The sequence below is a fragment of the Vanessa atalanta genome, chromosome 19, assembly GCF_905147765.1.
Source record: "Vanessa atalanta chromosome 19, ilVanAtal1.2, whole genome shotgun sequence".
Classification (NCBI taxonomy): Eukaryota; Metazoa; Arthropoda; class Insecta; order Lepidoptera; family Nymphalidae; genus Vanessa; species Vanessa atalanta.
The window spans coordinates 342,228-358,016 of record NC_061889.1 but is presented as its reverse complement, the minus strand read 5'-3'; the positions used below and the strand labels follow the sequence as shown (position 1 = coordinate 358,016).

General features: G+C 34.5%; 1 protein-coding gene across 1 annotated transcript in view; it reads right to left on the bottom strand.

Annotated features, from left to right (window-relative positions):
* Window positions 1-8,736: 8,736 nt before the first annotated feature.
* Window positions 8,737-15,789, bottom strand: part of LOC125071553 (homeobox protein Nkx-6.2) — a 52,324-nt gene continuing 45,271 nt past the window's right edge. Inside the window, exons 4-5 of the mRNA XM_047681873.1 lie at window positions 9,080-9,273; window positions 8,737-8,926 (exon numbers count right to left, since the gene is read on the bottom strand). Coding sequence (XP_047537829.1) covers window positions 8,737-8,926; window positions 9,080-9,273 — 384 coding nt within the window. The remainder of the gene's footprint in view (window positions 8,927-9,079; window positions 9,274-15,789) is intronic.

The window sequence follows — 15,789 nt, the reverse complement described above, 5'->3', positions numbered from 1 at the left end:
TTCGTTTTCCTTACTACTTTATGATTTTTCTATGGCTTTGGAAGGTGAACGTGTAAATAACCTGGTGGTAAGTAAACCCATTGGTGCGGAAAAAAAATTCACAATTCCTAATATCTTTCATTTTCTTCAGTCAGTGATAACAGTACCAATTCTCCGTGCATATAATAATAACAATGTTTCGAACAGTGATTCTTAGGAAGAAAGTACTGAATATTTTTTGTAGATAATTGCATGATCTACAATTATCGTCTTATGTTTTTTATGATAACATCCAACTTAAGAAAAATGCAACTAGTGCAGGAAGAGGATCTAAAAATCAGTACGCTCTTTTCATGATAGTTCTCAAGTCATATCGGTTCAGACAAATCGGCAAAAAAAGCTTTCAAAGTCGTTGTGCGAGGCAGTAAATGCCTTTATAATCGCTGTTCTGGATTTCCGGACATCGAAGTGCTGTTAGCTGTATGCGAATGTTAGTTGTTTATTTTGGCCAGACTATCTAGTATATAATTATTATCTTAAATGCTTTATTTACTTTAATATTCTATTTATGTCAATACAGAGCCGAGATGGCCCAGTGGTTAGAACGCGTGCATCTTAACCGATGATTTCGGGTTCAAATCCAGGCAGGCACCACTGAATTTTCATGTGCTTAATTTGTGTTTATAATTCATCTCGTGCTCGGCGGTGAAGGAAAACATCGTGAGGAAACCTGCATGTGCCTAATTTCAACGAAATTCGAAATTCTGCCACATGTGTATTCCGCCAACCCGCATTGGAGCAGCGTGGAATATACTCCAAAACCTTCTCCTCAATGGGAGAGGAGGCCTTTAGCCCAGCAGTGGGAAAATTTACAGGCTGCTAATGCTAATGTCAATACAAGATTTTATTAAAGGCAAAAAAGCGTTGACTTAGAACTAAGTCATTTCTAGGCAGGGTATATAAAAAATAATTTATATTTACTGATATACTCTGTAATTAAAATGGTAGAAAAGACTTTCTTTACTGAGTTTCTTGCCGCTTCTTCTCGGTAAAATCTACTTTCCAAAACCGGTGGTAGCTTTAATTTAATTCAAAATTGTAACATGACGATTCAAAAGTGATTTTATGAGCCTTCCCGAATAAAGAATATTTTGATTTTATTTCTTGCTTGATACTCTGAGAAGGATAAGAGCTGAAATTAAAACATAACTTTTTTTTTATTACTAAATAGCAGGGATGTTATGGAGCTCCGTGACCGTCACCAAAACTATCGCATATCCAAAATAATCCATAAATGATTCGAAGAGAGTAGCTAAAATTAATTTTTAAGGCTTTTTGTTTTTCCTGCGATTATACCGAATACAATGTAATAGCTTACAAATAACTTCTAAGTTTTACTTTGTTCGCTTTTACAATTTCTAAATAATCTAACCGCATCTGAAACCGGTCAAATATTATCCACATATCTAAAATTATATATCCATAGCAAACATTTTATATTAAATAGTAACAAATACAAAGAATCTTTACTGCAACTTTACTATAATTGTTTATTTAGTGTCGTGGCTAGCTTAAGAGGCTGTAGTTCTCGAGATCCTTGGTTCAAATCCCGAGCAGTCGAGTGGAGTTCAAATTACTTGGTAATAGGCCTTTCTGCATGTGTGCCAGTGAACAGCTCAAAAACCTTATCCTCAAAGGGAACGGAGGCCTTAGCCCAGCAGTTAGAAATTTACAGGTTGTTACGGGGAATAGGGAGACGATGTTCCACAGATATCACAAGGGAGATAACATCTTAATTCCGAAGGTTGGTGACTTGGTGCACATTTGCGATGTTATACATATGCTATTTCATAAAATCTTCTATAAAGGATTTGCTTTCCCATCGAATGTAATAATAATATTATGGTGCACACAGACTTATCAATATTTACAGAGAAATTGCGTATTAATAGATTTTTGAAATAAATGTCAACAGTTATCACAGTGAAGTTACACATACGGTTTGACATGCGTTAAGATATTCGATATTAATTAGACGCGGTGGGCGGTGCGGGGGTGATCATAAATCACACGGACAGACGGACGGACGCAGTAAATCTAAGTGAATCACTCGTAGCTTCGGTGATTTTGAATGTTTCACAATACGCTCTTATTCTGTTAATTTAGTATTTAGGAAACTTCGTTTGTGAGTTGTGATTTGTGTCTTATAAATGGGGGTTCATTTGTTGTTGTGTGTAATTGATGTGGATTTAAGCATTACTGATTAATTTTGCAACTTGAAAAGTTAATTTTGATTGAATTTACCAGTGTTTACAATTCCATACCTTGGAAAGTACGGAAAATGTTTAGTTCCGAGCCCGGTTCCTCTTGAATCGTATTTTCAATTAGTAGAGATTTATTAATTGATATAATTTATCTCTTGTGCCTATAATCACTAACTGTTAGCACTAACTTATTTATTAAGGTAAAAGTTAAACTTATTTGTGTACGGCGAGCAATCCCTACAGTAGTCGAATGTGATGTGATAACATTTGACTTTCGCCCTTTATCACGAAATCGCTCTCAAGAAAGCGATAGTACTGTAGTCATACTGTCTCTGAACAGCCCAACGTGGAAGATAGTTTTCATGTATAATTGTGGCAATTTTGCACAGATTTGTTTTTAAATTTGCCGTTCCATAAATTCAAATCATTTGTAAAAAATACATTGGTAAAGAAGGCATATTATTCGATACAAGATTATATGGATGATAAAAAAGCAAGGAGCTAATGCTTGTTGATTTCCAGGCAGGAGACATAACATACATATATAATTATATATAAACCAACATAACTGTATTTTTAGATGTTGAAAAAGAGTAACGACTGAGTTTCTTGCCGGTTCTTTTTGGTAGAATCTACATTCCGAACTAGTGGTAGCTTTACTAAATATAGTTTGTTAAATGACGATTCAAAGTGCTCGTAAAAGCCTACTCGAATAAATTATATTTTGATTTGATTTGAAAACAAAACAAAGCATGAGTTCTGTCAAAATATGGTATCAAACCATGTCTCAGAATAATCTCGTTTCGTGTGTGGCCGAACTCGATGCTAGAACAATAAACATCGACACTTATGCACAAATCCGGTTTAAATTTTATTGTTGTATGTTTTTATATTAACGTTTGTTGGATTAACGTTTCATGTCCTAATTTTTATCACTTTAACGACTAATAATTTATAACTCTATTCATAGACGCAGAAACGGTGGTCGTAATATTGTCGGTGTCGTATATTTAAACTTTTTAGTAGTTGTATATTGCTGGCCATCGGACTCATCTCTTACTCTTACTGATCTCTTATAGTTTGGAAATCATTCCGCCACGACCATTTGGTGTGAATTGGTTTATACTTATATGAATATCATGTATCACGGATGATCAGAAGATAAATTATAGGCAAAAGTTTACTTTACGTTGTGATCAGACGGTATCTCTGTTAATATTCTGTTCAATTTCAGACGAATTCGTCCATACGTATCTCATTACCCGCCCGCTGCGTATAAATCTGTACAGCGTTACATATTGACCTTATTCGTGAATCCCAGCGCGGTAAGAAATCACACTCCTTCGAATTGCCTAACACACTTACCCGCAGTTTAAAATGGAGTCATAAATAAAAGGTAGAGGCACCTTATCGCTCCAACTGAGCCACAACAAATGAAAGAATGCCACCGTACCCCATACCACGTCGTTCTCACTCCCCCTCCCTGTCTTGCACAGGGGAAAGATCGCCCATCTCTTTTCAACTTGAAACAGTAAAACCCTGTTTTACATTTATAAGTACACGCCGCATTCGCGAGTGACGCCAGGGTACTACATATCATTGGTGTAATTGAATATGAAATGTAAAGCCTGAGTGTTAAGGCTGATTTTGATTCGCTCGCGCCGTGGGTGCTGGATCGGTTGCCATAGCGACGGGGGGCCGCGTCGCGATTTTTGCTCGCCTCCTTCGATTGCTGCGAAGGTTTTTCTGATCACTTGCAGTGGAAAGTGGCTGTTATATACTTCGAGGGTTGTCGCAGAGGAAAATACTATGTGATATTTTTGAAATATAAATTTTTACTTGTTTGTTTCTTGACGTGTAGTCATTTTCTCTTTTCTAATAGTAACATATTAATATTCATTGATTTCCTTTCAATCATACTTATAAGAAAAAAAAAATTGTGTAGAAAATAAAAAAAAATATATTATAAATAAAATAAAATTGGCATATTTATAATTGTCATTTTTATATATTATAGATATATAAATAAGTTTACATAACTGTAAATAAAGCTACCCTTTACAATATTTTTCTGGTAATAATATTGATTTCAAGTAACTTTATTTTTGTACGAATACATTGCCAAAGATTTTTCATAAAGCTCAAGTCAAATTTTGAAAACATTTTTTACTATATGTAAAGTTATTTTCAGAGCTTTATTCAGAAAGTGTCAACCCTACTAGTAGGTTCGATAAACGACGTCAGTACGAATAAATTGTACCGCCTCAAACGTCCCGACAGTTCTGTAGATAGCGTCGCCTTCACATACAGTGTGTCCCTCGCTTAGTGATCTCTAGCATGTACTGAACCTGCACTTTTATACCTATTACATCATTTACTATCTTGTATTTAATAGTATAAACATATTATTACTAATATATAAATCTTAACAGATTTTTTTTTATTCGCGCTTATACTAATACTGTATTTTATATCATCACAATTTGAGAAAGGTTTTAACTATATACCTAACATCTTGTTACGGCCTAAGGGGGCGAACTAGTAACGTTGAATCTATAGAAGCTTGTAATAAATAAAACGATAAACCCATATCTCGGCATTTTCTATTATAGATGTGAGGTTGTACACGCATGAGATTATATTTAAACACTCGAAGATACTTGGCTGGATTTGAAGCTACGATTATCGGTTAAGGTCCGCTGTCGACTGTCGACCATCTCGGCTCTTCGTTGTTTGCTATTATAACATATTCACTTGGAATAGTTTAGCACAGTACGTTTCTTTACAACATTTAGAGAGCTGGGTCTAATTCTATTTGCAAATTGTTAGTTTATCGCAATCGTATCGAAATATAATCGTTTTCATTCAGCGGTTTTCCTATTCTGCAAACGCAATGACCGAGTTGCGGTTCGATCAAAATTGTATCGGAATATAATCGGGATCGTATCGATCGATCCTCAGTTATAATTAAATTATTTTTTTTTTGTAAAGAATAATGGAAGTTGATTTGGAATAAAATCTTTTATAATTTCAATAGTGCATGGTTTGTGCAATGGTTTACGAGCCGCCTAGCGATGTAAAAAGTCGCAGGATCTATTCTGAACCCTTAGGATATTGCCGTACCCACTCCTAACACAGGTGATAAGCTTGAAAGTATGGATAAATAGGAATATTAGTAATTCCTAAATTAAATTGGCGCACAGCTAATATACTTAAAAAAAATTATAATCGGATTACCGTTATAGGTTAGTAGAATTATCTAGCCCTCTTTTTTGTATTATAATAGGAAGAAAATATATACGATACAGCGATGAAACGATGACTATGTGTTTTAACAGACTTATAAATAAGCTTAAAAATTATATGATTGGATTAAAATATGCCGACCAATTCAGATGGTCTATTCCATTATATGCTTTTGTTTGAATGTTACCTACTAATTTGTATTTATATGTCTCTCTGTAAGAGCCTGCTTGTTAATCCTTATTAAGATAACATATACTCTAAGAGAAACTATTCGATATGGCTGAGAGGTTTTAAAACTCCTAAAACAAAGAATGATTGTTTTCAGAGAATTTGAAGAATATCTTTGCTGAATTCGGTTTATAGGCAAACGCTGACATATAAAGTTTATATTACAGAATCGTATTCGGAAAATCTAAAGTTCACTAAGATTTACGCGGTAAATCCGCAAGTACATGTTATAAAGAGGATAAAAATTAATATGAGAGCGATTATTTTAACGAGTTATTTACAACAGTATATTAACACCAGGTGGGTTGATTGATTGACTTGATTCGATGCTGGTTATGTATTTGTTTATAAAAATCTTTGGGTAGTACTTTAATTTTATCTTCGAACTTCTACTATAATGATGTCAATTTAAACCCCATTTCATAATACTTTATGGAACAGTCCATCAATTGAAAATTAAGCATTTAAAATATTATGAAAACATTTTGCAAAAGTAACGAATCTACTCTGTTTCTCAATCGTACTCAGCATATGAAAGAGATATCAACTCTAGGAATTTAATTTATAAGAGCAACAGACAATTCGCCCTTTAGCTATCTATTTAAATGCCTTATATCAGCGGCGTTTTCTTAAATATTTTTTAAATAAATATGAGACATTTTAAGCAACCGCCTAAGTTGTAAAGCCTTGTGTGAATCTGACATTAACATAAAACACGATAAAGCCTGTCCCAATCGAAGGAGTAAAGATAAACAAACCTCAGATTTGCATATTCTATGTCATTTGCTAATAACTCTGATTAATATATAATTATTTATCAGCACTATACAACGAAGTTACACCTACTTTAATTTTCCTTTATTAGATACCGTAACAATGTAACGGTGGCGATCTCTTTTTTCACGAATCCATAATAAACACCACAGATTATCAACTAATCAGAACCAATATTCAAATTTCGCGTCAAAAAATATCAAAGATCTTTTTTTCACTCATTAGCATTAGCAGCCCGTAAATGTCCCACTGCTGGGATAAAGGCCTCCTCTCCTTTGAGGAGAAGGTTTGGAGCATATTCCACCACGCTGCTCCAATGCGGGTTGGCGGAATACACATGTGGCACAATTTCGTTGAAATTAGACACATGCAGGTTTCCTCACGATGTTTTCCTTCACCGCCGAGCACGAGATGAATTATAAACACAAATTAAGCACATGAAATTTCAGTGGTGCCTGCCTGGGTTTGAACCCGAAATCATCGGTTAAGATGCACGCGTTCTAACCACTGGGCCATCTCGACTCTTTTTTCACTTCTGTGATTAGAATTTAAGGCTGTACTGAAATGTCCGGTCATTAAAAGCGCGACGAGTTCTTATTGAATGTAAATTTGTACTGCACCTTCTCGGCCCGATTAAAAGTAATAATGATTAGTAGGAGGGCTTCACGGTCATGCTTCGAGTAGGGTTTAGTTGGTCTAGTTTCACAAGTAAAACGAAAGACATATTTTGCTAACTGTTTATTTCAACCACATCATGTAGACTCTCCACGCTCAAGTACTTTTTAATGTATGAACTATTTAATAGAATCACTTTTGAGCCAATATTATATTCATCAACACAGATTATATCCGAAGACAGATAACGTACACAAACGAGACCGATAAAAAAATACAGCTTATATAAGGTAAAAAAAATATTGGACATTTTTAAACATCCTTCGTGAATCGCAATCAAACGAATAACGTTATTAAATGGAATATTCGAAACATCGAAAGAAATGCCTGTAAGTGTGTTAGTGATTTGTTTTTTTTTTTTTAAGTTAGACACTAGATTTTTTTTACAAGGTAAAGAAATATTATCACTCAGCATATAATAATTATTATTTAGAACATATAATATAATATTGGCTCAGTTATAATAATATAGTATGTTAATTTGTCGTTTTATGAATAGTGATTGTTCTTATAATAGCATTTACAAGCGACTTCTTTATTTAATTTCTTTTTAGGAACTGAATTAAAAGATCGACTTTATATCTGAATGTAACGTTAGAAAAAAAATTAAATATTTAATTATTTTGTTACTCGTACCTTACACATAATCAAAGTTTTAATCATAAATTTAATTATATTTTATACTTGTATTTGTATAAAGTATATATTTCCTTGTAATCTTGAATGTTATTTGCTCACGTTTTGTGGATATTAGAACTGTAAGTTTATTTATAGTCTAAATGAATGGCAATATTTACAGCTGTGCTCTGTCGTGTACCGTCAGCAGTAAAACTTATTAATTTATAAAACAATAAAACTTTTAATACTCTTTTGTTACAGATAAAAACTATAATATGGCAGTTTAGAAATTAAATATATTTTAGTTTTGTTGCTGACGGTACTGCAGAATCTCTCGCGTGGTCATCTCTACTACAATAGTTAAATTCGTTTAAATATCTTTTTACATTATAATGCCTTAATTATACAATATACAGAACATATTGCGTATGAATCCCAATAGTGACGTTTCTTTGCAACAATCATAGAAAAACAGAGCGCACTGGCCTCAATAAAAAAAAAAACAAACTCAGCGCACAAATGCGTACCGGCCAAGTTCAAAACCAGGTTTGCTTATGAAAATTAGAAAATTTATATTTATTCAAAACATATGTTTTATGTTGGCGAAGAAACGTCACGTTAAAGTACTACTTTAGACATTGGCACCGAGAATCTCATATAATGTACAGAATCTTACAACTAGTAACGCGACGAAATCTTTTGTAAAATCTAATTAATATAATAAATTACTTAATATTATCACATAGCTAATGTATATTTACAGAGCTGTTATTTTAATTATAAACCTAGTATCTATTTATTTATACAAAGCGTTTTATTAGCGACCACAGATAACAAGAAATTACAGAAAATTAAAAAATGGAATAATAAATTTATTTGAGTTAAAAATATATTCGTAACGACTCAAAGACCTGAAACACTTTAAAATGATATATTCGGATCGCCTGTGGTCTTAAAAGTGGTAGTACGCAAAGTTTATCGGCTGACTGTTGTCCTCGGCGTTGTCGTTCACGTTAAGATTAAGGTTGTCGTCACTGTCCACCGACTCACTCGTCTTCGTCTCACGAATGTCGTCGAACCTGTTCACCCTGACGTGCCAGTTCGACAAATCGAACGGCACGTCGTTGGAGTCCTTGCACATTCTAGAATAATCGTAATTGTAATAAAAGTTATCGTAACGGTCACTCGCGTATTTGGCACTCGCGTCTGTATTGTCTCTTTGGAGCGGGGCAAGGCCCGGGTCGGGCGCGCGGGTCGGGTCGGGCCGAGCCGTGTCCGCGCCGGGGTCGGATCACTGGCGGTGGTGCGGCATGTGCAGGTGCAGGTCGAGGCGCGGCCGCTTGGCGTCGTCGTCGTCGCTGCACGGGTCGGCCTCGTGGGACTCCTGCTCGTCGCACTCCTCGCCGAGCTCCTCTTGTTTGCGTTTCGCGGTCGCCATTTCGGCGGCGTGCTTTTTTCGCCACTTTGTTCTTCTGTTTTGGAACCAAACCTGATGAAAGAGAAGGTGCCTTTAGAAACAAATTCTTAAACACTCTTTTTACCTTATTTATGAGCGATACAACAATAAAAAGACTTTTGAGGAATAAAGTAGTCTGTGTTATGAAGGTATAACGGTTTCCAAAGGGTAGCATAAGATTTTAAGCTTATATATTTGCGGATCAAAGTTTTGTAGTTGGCCAACATAATTTTAGAATCATCCAGCCATAATTTGGCCAAAACTCAAACAAAAGGTGCTCAGATGAGCGCAGTGTAAAGCGACATTTTACATTTGGAAACGAGCCACTAAACTCCATGTTTGCTTCCCTGAAAGCCAAATATAAAGAGCGGGTCAACATTCCCCGCGCCATGTGAACCTAATCTGTACGACCGACATCATAATGCCTCATTAAATACCGCCTTTAAGTCGCAACCGGGAGGTGGTACATCTCTTTCCTCCGCACAAAATCTTGTTGCGCGCGATAAAGACAACGATAGTAGCCATGTTCTACGGTAATTAAGGGTCGTTTTGCAAATTACACGGTACTTAACCAGCCATATAACACTCATTAATCACCGAGACGGGGCGTCTGGTGTCTCGTTCGCGCGCACGGGTCGGGCCCTGTCGCGGGCCTCGTCGCACCGGCTCGGGCGGTAGACAGGAGTTTAATTAGGTCATAAATACATTTTCATGATTAGAGCGGGCTCGAAAGGTTGTCGATCCCGCACTTAGCAGCGGCTGATGGTGCGGAGGCTGCGAGCCTTCGACGTCTAATAAAGCGATCTGCATTGAGTCGGGATCGTTATCGTTTATATCCTTTGTTATTTGCCACTTTATTTTTATTCCCGTCGTAATCTCGAGGGTTATTAAAACGGACTCCTTTTGATTTCCAGGTTAAAATATTTACTATGTATGTACAAATCAAATAGCAAGAGACTATCATTAATATCCCCTCATCATCGTTGGGTATCATTTCATCCTTTCAGGTGTCATTTGACAAAAATAATTTGTACTTTAGTATAATTATTACGAATTATAGTATTTATAGAAATATTCAATTATTAAATCTTTAAGAAATAATTATTTCAGTGAAAAGTTATACGAAAAAAAAAATAAGGAACCACGTAGAAGCCAACTTAAATATCAACCAAAAATACCACAACATCCTCATATCCACATATAAAACAAAGTGTAGAATAATTGTACATTATTTAGTAGTAACGAGCATCCGGAATACAGCTCCGAAACATAATTGTATGTCGCAAGATGTTAACATCTCGTAGCGAGCAGTTACACGGCTTAATCGTCATCTCGGTGTTGTCGATGGCGCCTCGTTATATTACTTAAACGTTATTTGAGATTCCGAGCGGAGAGGTTATAATTAATGTACGAATACGATTATTTCATACAATATTTGAATATTTATTTTTCTATATAATCCTAATGCTATTTTTTTCTTTTTCAGTGGGTAGGTAACCTAATTGGAGACACGTTTACATTATAAGAAATGTTTTTTTTTTACATTGCTAATGAGTGTAGCATGTGTTATAAACTTACATGAATATCTGCATTGCGTTCCGACTTTATTTTATCTAACGAATATAACGATTAAAAAGTCACAAGCGTGTCATAGACTGTACATATGTAATCATAGTTATGTTAATATAGTAGTCTATAGTAGATACCCATAGAAGATGAAACAGAAGTAATATCACGGATTGATTCCGCACTGATTGCGATCGCGAAAATAAAACTAACAGCGAAACAACATGGCGGCTATAAAAAAGCGTAGGAACAAAACAAGATTTACAACTACCCATACCTACGCGTTGTATTCGGGCGTTCAGTTTTATTATTGTTGCGCACACGGAATACAACATCGCTGGATCTTTGAGTTTGATGCATCGGCATCGGTGGTCTACTCGTAGTAACCAAGTTTGAACGCTACATATATCCAAGATCATAGGGTCAATACGCTAATATTTCTTAGTAAGTGTTTGATGTTAGGAAGCTGTAAATTGGTTCGTGTACAGTACCCGATTTAATTTTTAATGTGCCTTTCAATAGATTTTGTATTTCCTTTGCAAATAGCTGCTGTTTATTCGTTATGATCACAATCTGAATTTCAATCTTAATTTTAAATCAATCAGCGTACGAATACGTAATTATAATCCTTATATATCTGACTAAATACTTCACGCAGCGTAAAGCGCTTCACGTTATTTTATTAACTAAGACAGTCGTGTCGTGTCGCGAACGTGCGCAGCGCCTTGGATTATCATTGCTCCATTTATTTTTACGAGAGACGGATATGCGTGGAAACATGCCTTTTGTTTCACTTTTACATTTAAAGCCTAACTTTATACGATATGATGTAAATAACCATAAACTTGACTTGTTGTCTTTGTGTTTCATAATAAAATATTTTAATTTGTGTAATAAATTCTTTATTATCTTTTATTTGACGATCTACATAATACATAATAGGTTTTAATTGTATTTAGTATAATGTTTAAGTTAGTTGTCCCTATATAATAAAGGTCATATTTATTTATTTTATTTTTTTTAAATAATACAATCTTCTGCCTTCCATAGATATATTCCATAGATATATATAACAACGACTCATATTACAGTTGTTATTATACTGACCCCGTAAAGTGCGTAGAGTCCCCAAGTACCAAATACCTAAGTGATCTGCAATTTTTGTTTTAATAATGATAATAAATAAGTTATTTTTATTATCAATATTATTTTTATTGATTATGGATCTTCGGAAAAATGACGTTTTGAACGTCAACGATCACGGGATCGTTCGGAGCTTTGGGAGTAAAATTAAAGTGGATATAAGTAGTCAAGTGGAATAGTGTTGTATTTTAAATAAATACATTTTAATCGATAGTTTTTAGTGACGCACAATATAGTCATGCTGTTAGCAAATCGTCGTACGTAAATCTAAGATTTGTTTATATTCATTCCTTCTTTGATTGGAATAGGCTACACGTTACGATGCTTACGCTGTCACTAAACCTAGTGTAATCAAACTAATCATCTTTTTTAAATTCCATTCTATTCCACATATTAGTGTTGTTAGTATTTTTTATATTATTCGTATACATACATTTATTAAGAATTATTACTATAATAAGTTATTATTAGTGGAGCAAATTTACTTCACGTTACGGACTCACATTTTAACTGACGATCTTAGCTATTAAGTTACTGCCTACTAGCAAACTATTAATAAGATTAGAAAATTTAATTCCCCGACGTATTCTTAAATTAGTTTGTTTTCAATAAGTATTCATTAACAATAACATTTGAAATTAACTGGCTGAATTGGAATGGATGGCGTCTCATTAGAGTGAAAACGACTGCATTATAAATATTTGTATAAACTTGAATAGGCGATGTATAAATATAAGTTGTTTATTTATCGTCACAATAGAAACCGGTAATACTTAGTTGTATAATAAAACTACGAGAAGTAGATCGGAGTGAACAGGCGAGGGTCGTCGGGTGTCGTCAAACATACGCCTGTTTATTATTATATTTACGACCGAACAAGAGTCTTCGCAATAATATTATTACATTTATTATTATTTTCCACTGTTCCATTATACCCCGAGTCACCCGAGCCCCTGTATTCAATTACTTAAGTGCTAAAAGACGAACATCGACACGTATAACTGTCTCCCTCCGTCGCCTCACTTAAAATAAACGCTATCTCATTCGCGCGGGGAGGGTCGGGATAATTATATGAATATCTATTATTTTTCACGAGAACTTCGTGATGGTCGATAGGTAACGCTTTCGGTGGCGTCGAATAAAAACGTCTTAGCGGCCATGTTTTCTTTTGGGTAATTATTTTGAATGAGAAGTTGAATGTTTGTGTCTTGTAACGGTTTTATTGAAGCGTCAATTGATGTTGTACTCATAAAGTGAATTATTAACAATCTCACATTGTTAATAACCTTCCATTGAGCAATGGGATAAAGTATTGTAACTATGGTACTCATTAAAATAGTAATTTAAATCTCATTAATGTTATACATGCATATGTTTTGATATTTGTTATTAGGGCTAATCATAGACGGTCTGCGGAATTTGGAATTGAGTCATGTATTATATTATGACTCCTATATATGTAGAACGCATCTCAGTCAGCATATACAATTAATATTATTCTGAAATTTGCATCGTTCTTAACGAGGTCATAAATGTATCGCACGTAATAAACATTTTCATCTGAAATTGTCAGACTTTAAGCTACCACGCGCCAGAAACACAGCATAAAATTTAACGTAAAAAGAAGTGTATATAATTAAACTGTAATTCAAATAATATTAAACCTATTGTAATTGTGGTATAATTAAATTACACGTATTGTAAAGGATGCTATGACACCCATTATATACTTCGTTGGATGTCCAAACAATAGATTCGAGTCATCAATCAAAAAAGTCCGCCATTTTGTGCCTAGCGAATAAAATGCAGCTCGCGACTCGTGTATTTCATTTTTTTTATCCAGCGGCCATTAGTGAGCGCCATCGATCAAACACACAATTCCAATTTACCTATCGGCCACAAATTCTTCAAAACGACTGCGATACACGAATAAAGATAAAAATTAAATTGAGTACGCGTGGCGCGGTTTTTTAATCTGTGTATCGCGTTGGGGATGTGCGCTTTGTGTATCCGTAAATAATTATAGTGTATCTCCTCACTGTGTAATGTTGTAGAGAACAATTATTCTCGTATTCATGTCAATCAAATCTGATCAAAGGCAGGTTTTTTTTTATTTTATTTATATATTAAATGTTATTGATACGTTAATTAATACTTTTAATACAATAATAATACTGTCTTTGCGATCCCTTAAAATTTGAACTGCTTAAGAATATTATATAAATCTAGAGTTATGCTATAAAAACAAACTCGAAACTCATCGCAGAAGACGATCGTAAAATGTCAGAAAGTTATATGCGACATTGACTACAACAATGAAAGGAGCCACGCATCATAACAGCGTGACAACGTATGTAGTACATAGAAGATATATTATAGAGTAGATAGTCCTTGGTAACTAAGATGTTATATCAATTGTGTTCTTACAGGATAGACTGCACTGTTGATGCTACTTGTGCGATGTGCACATCTTTTTTTTTTTTAGCATTAGCACCCCGTAAATGTCCCACTGCTGGGATAAAGACCTCCTCTCCCTTTGAGGAGAAGGTAATATACGAAATCAATAAATACATATTATGACGATTTGTTAATATATATCTGATGAAAAAATAATATAAGTGAAAAAAATTATATTTTAAAATATAGAGAAAAACATATTACTTAAATTACTTTTACTTACTTACTTTTTAATGGTATTATAATTTTTTTTTTCAGAACAAATACGCGAGTACCCTTTTGTTATACTTATATTATGATCTCTGTTGATAGAGTTATTTTATTTACTTTATTTATTGTTTTTTTTTCACCACAACTGTTCAATCGCTGAATAGAAAGGAATAAGTTATTAAATATTTAGTAAAAACAATTTTGATGAACTTTATTTTGTTTTACAGGAATTATGGCAATCTTCATATGTTGTCTAGCTAAGCCAGTTTATCAGATTGGTTTACGTTTATTAGTCATCGCTCTGTTACCTCGATACTGTAATTACTATACCCTGATCATTCCATGCGCTGGGCAAGAACGTGAGATGCAACACATGTTACTGCTAAACACGAGACAAATTATAAATACAAATTAAGTACACGCTATTTTCCGGGTTTGAACACATTGATTCACGTGTTCCACTTGCCCAGTTCGGCACTCAGTACCGTAGAACCTGCCTTAATAAAACGGAGTCGTACCTACATCCAATATAGGACTCATAGTTCATGAATTTATCTGTTTCGTCCTCACAAACTCTCCCGCTCGAATATAGATAGATACGTCAAATCAAGTATCAGAATCATTAGGCAGCGAGCACACAGAACATTACCGGGACAAATCGCGGCGGCTATTAACAGCGGCGGGCGATAAGGCGTGACAAATGACGCGCGCTAATGATGTTCGGCTTTACGCGTTACGTTTGGAAACGCCCTAAGCTTCTGTTAGGTAATTGAGACCGCTCGATGGGATTCAACCCTTTTTAAGCGAGTTTACTTAAAACAATTGTCTTAATGTGACGGATTTGGTTTTGTTTGTTATTTATTTTTGTCGACATTAGGCAAAGAAGAGTATAAACCTAATTATAAAGCTTAATCGAACGATTGATTGATGAAGGAGGTTTATTTTTTCTATTAACGAAAAAGATAGACTGAGAAATGGTCTACCGAATATTAAGTAGGCATAACCGCCACATTTACATTGACACTTTAAGAAATATTTATCATCCCTTACATCACAGGAACTAAGTTACGTACGTTGTATTTGTAGTTACAATGGCTCACTAACTTAATACACACACGACAACACTGAGTATTGTTGTTGGGAGGTAGAATACGTGAACATTATATATTATAG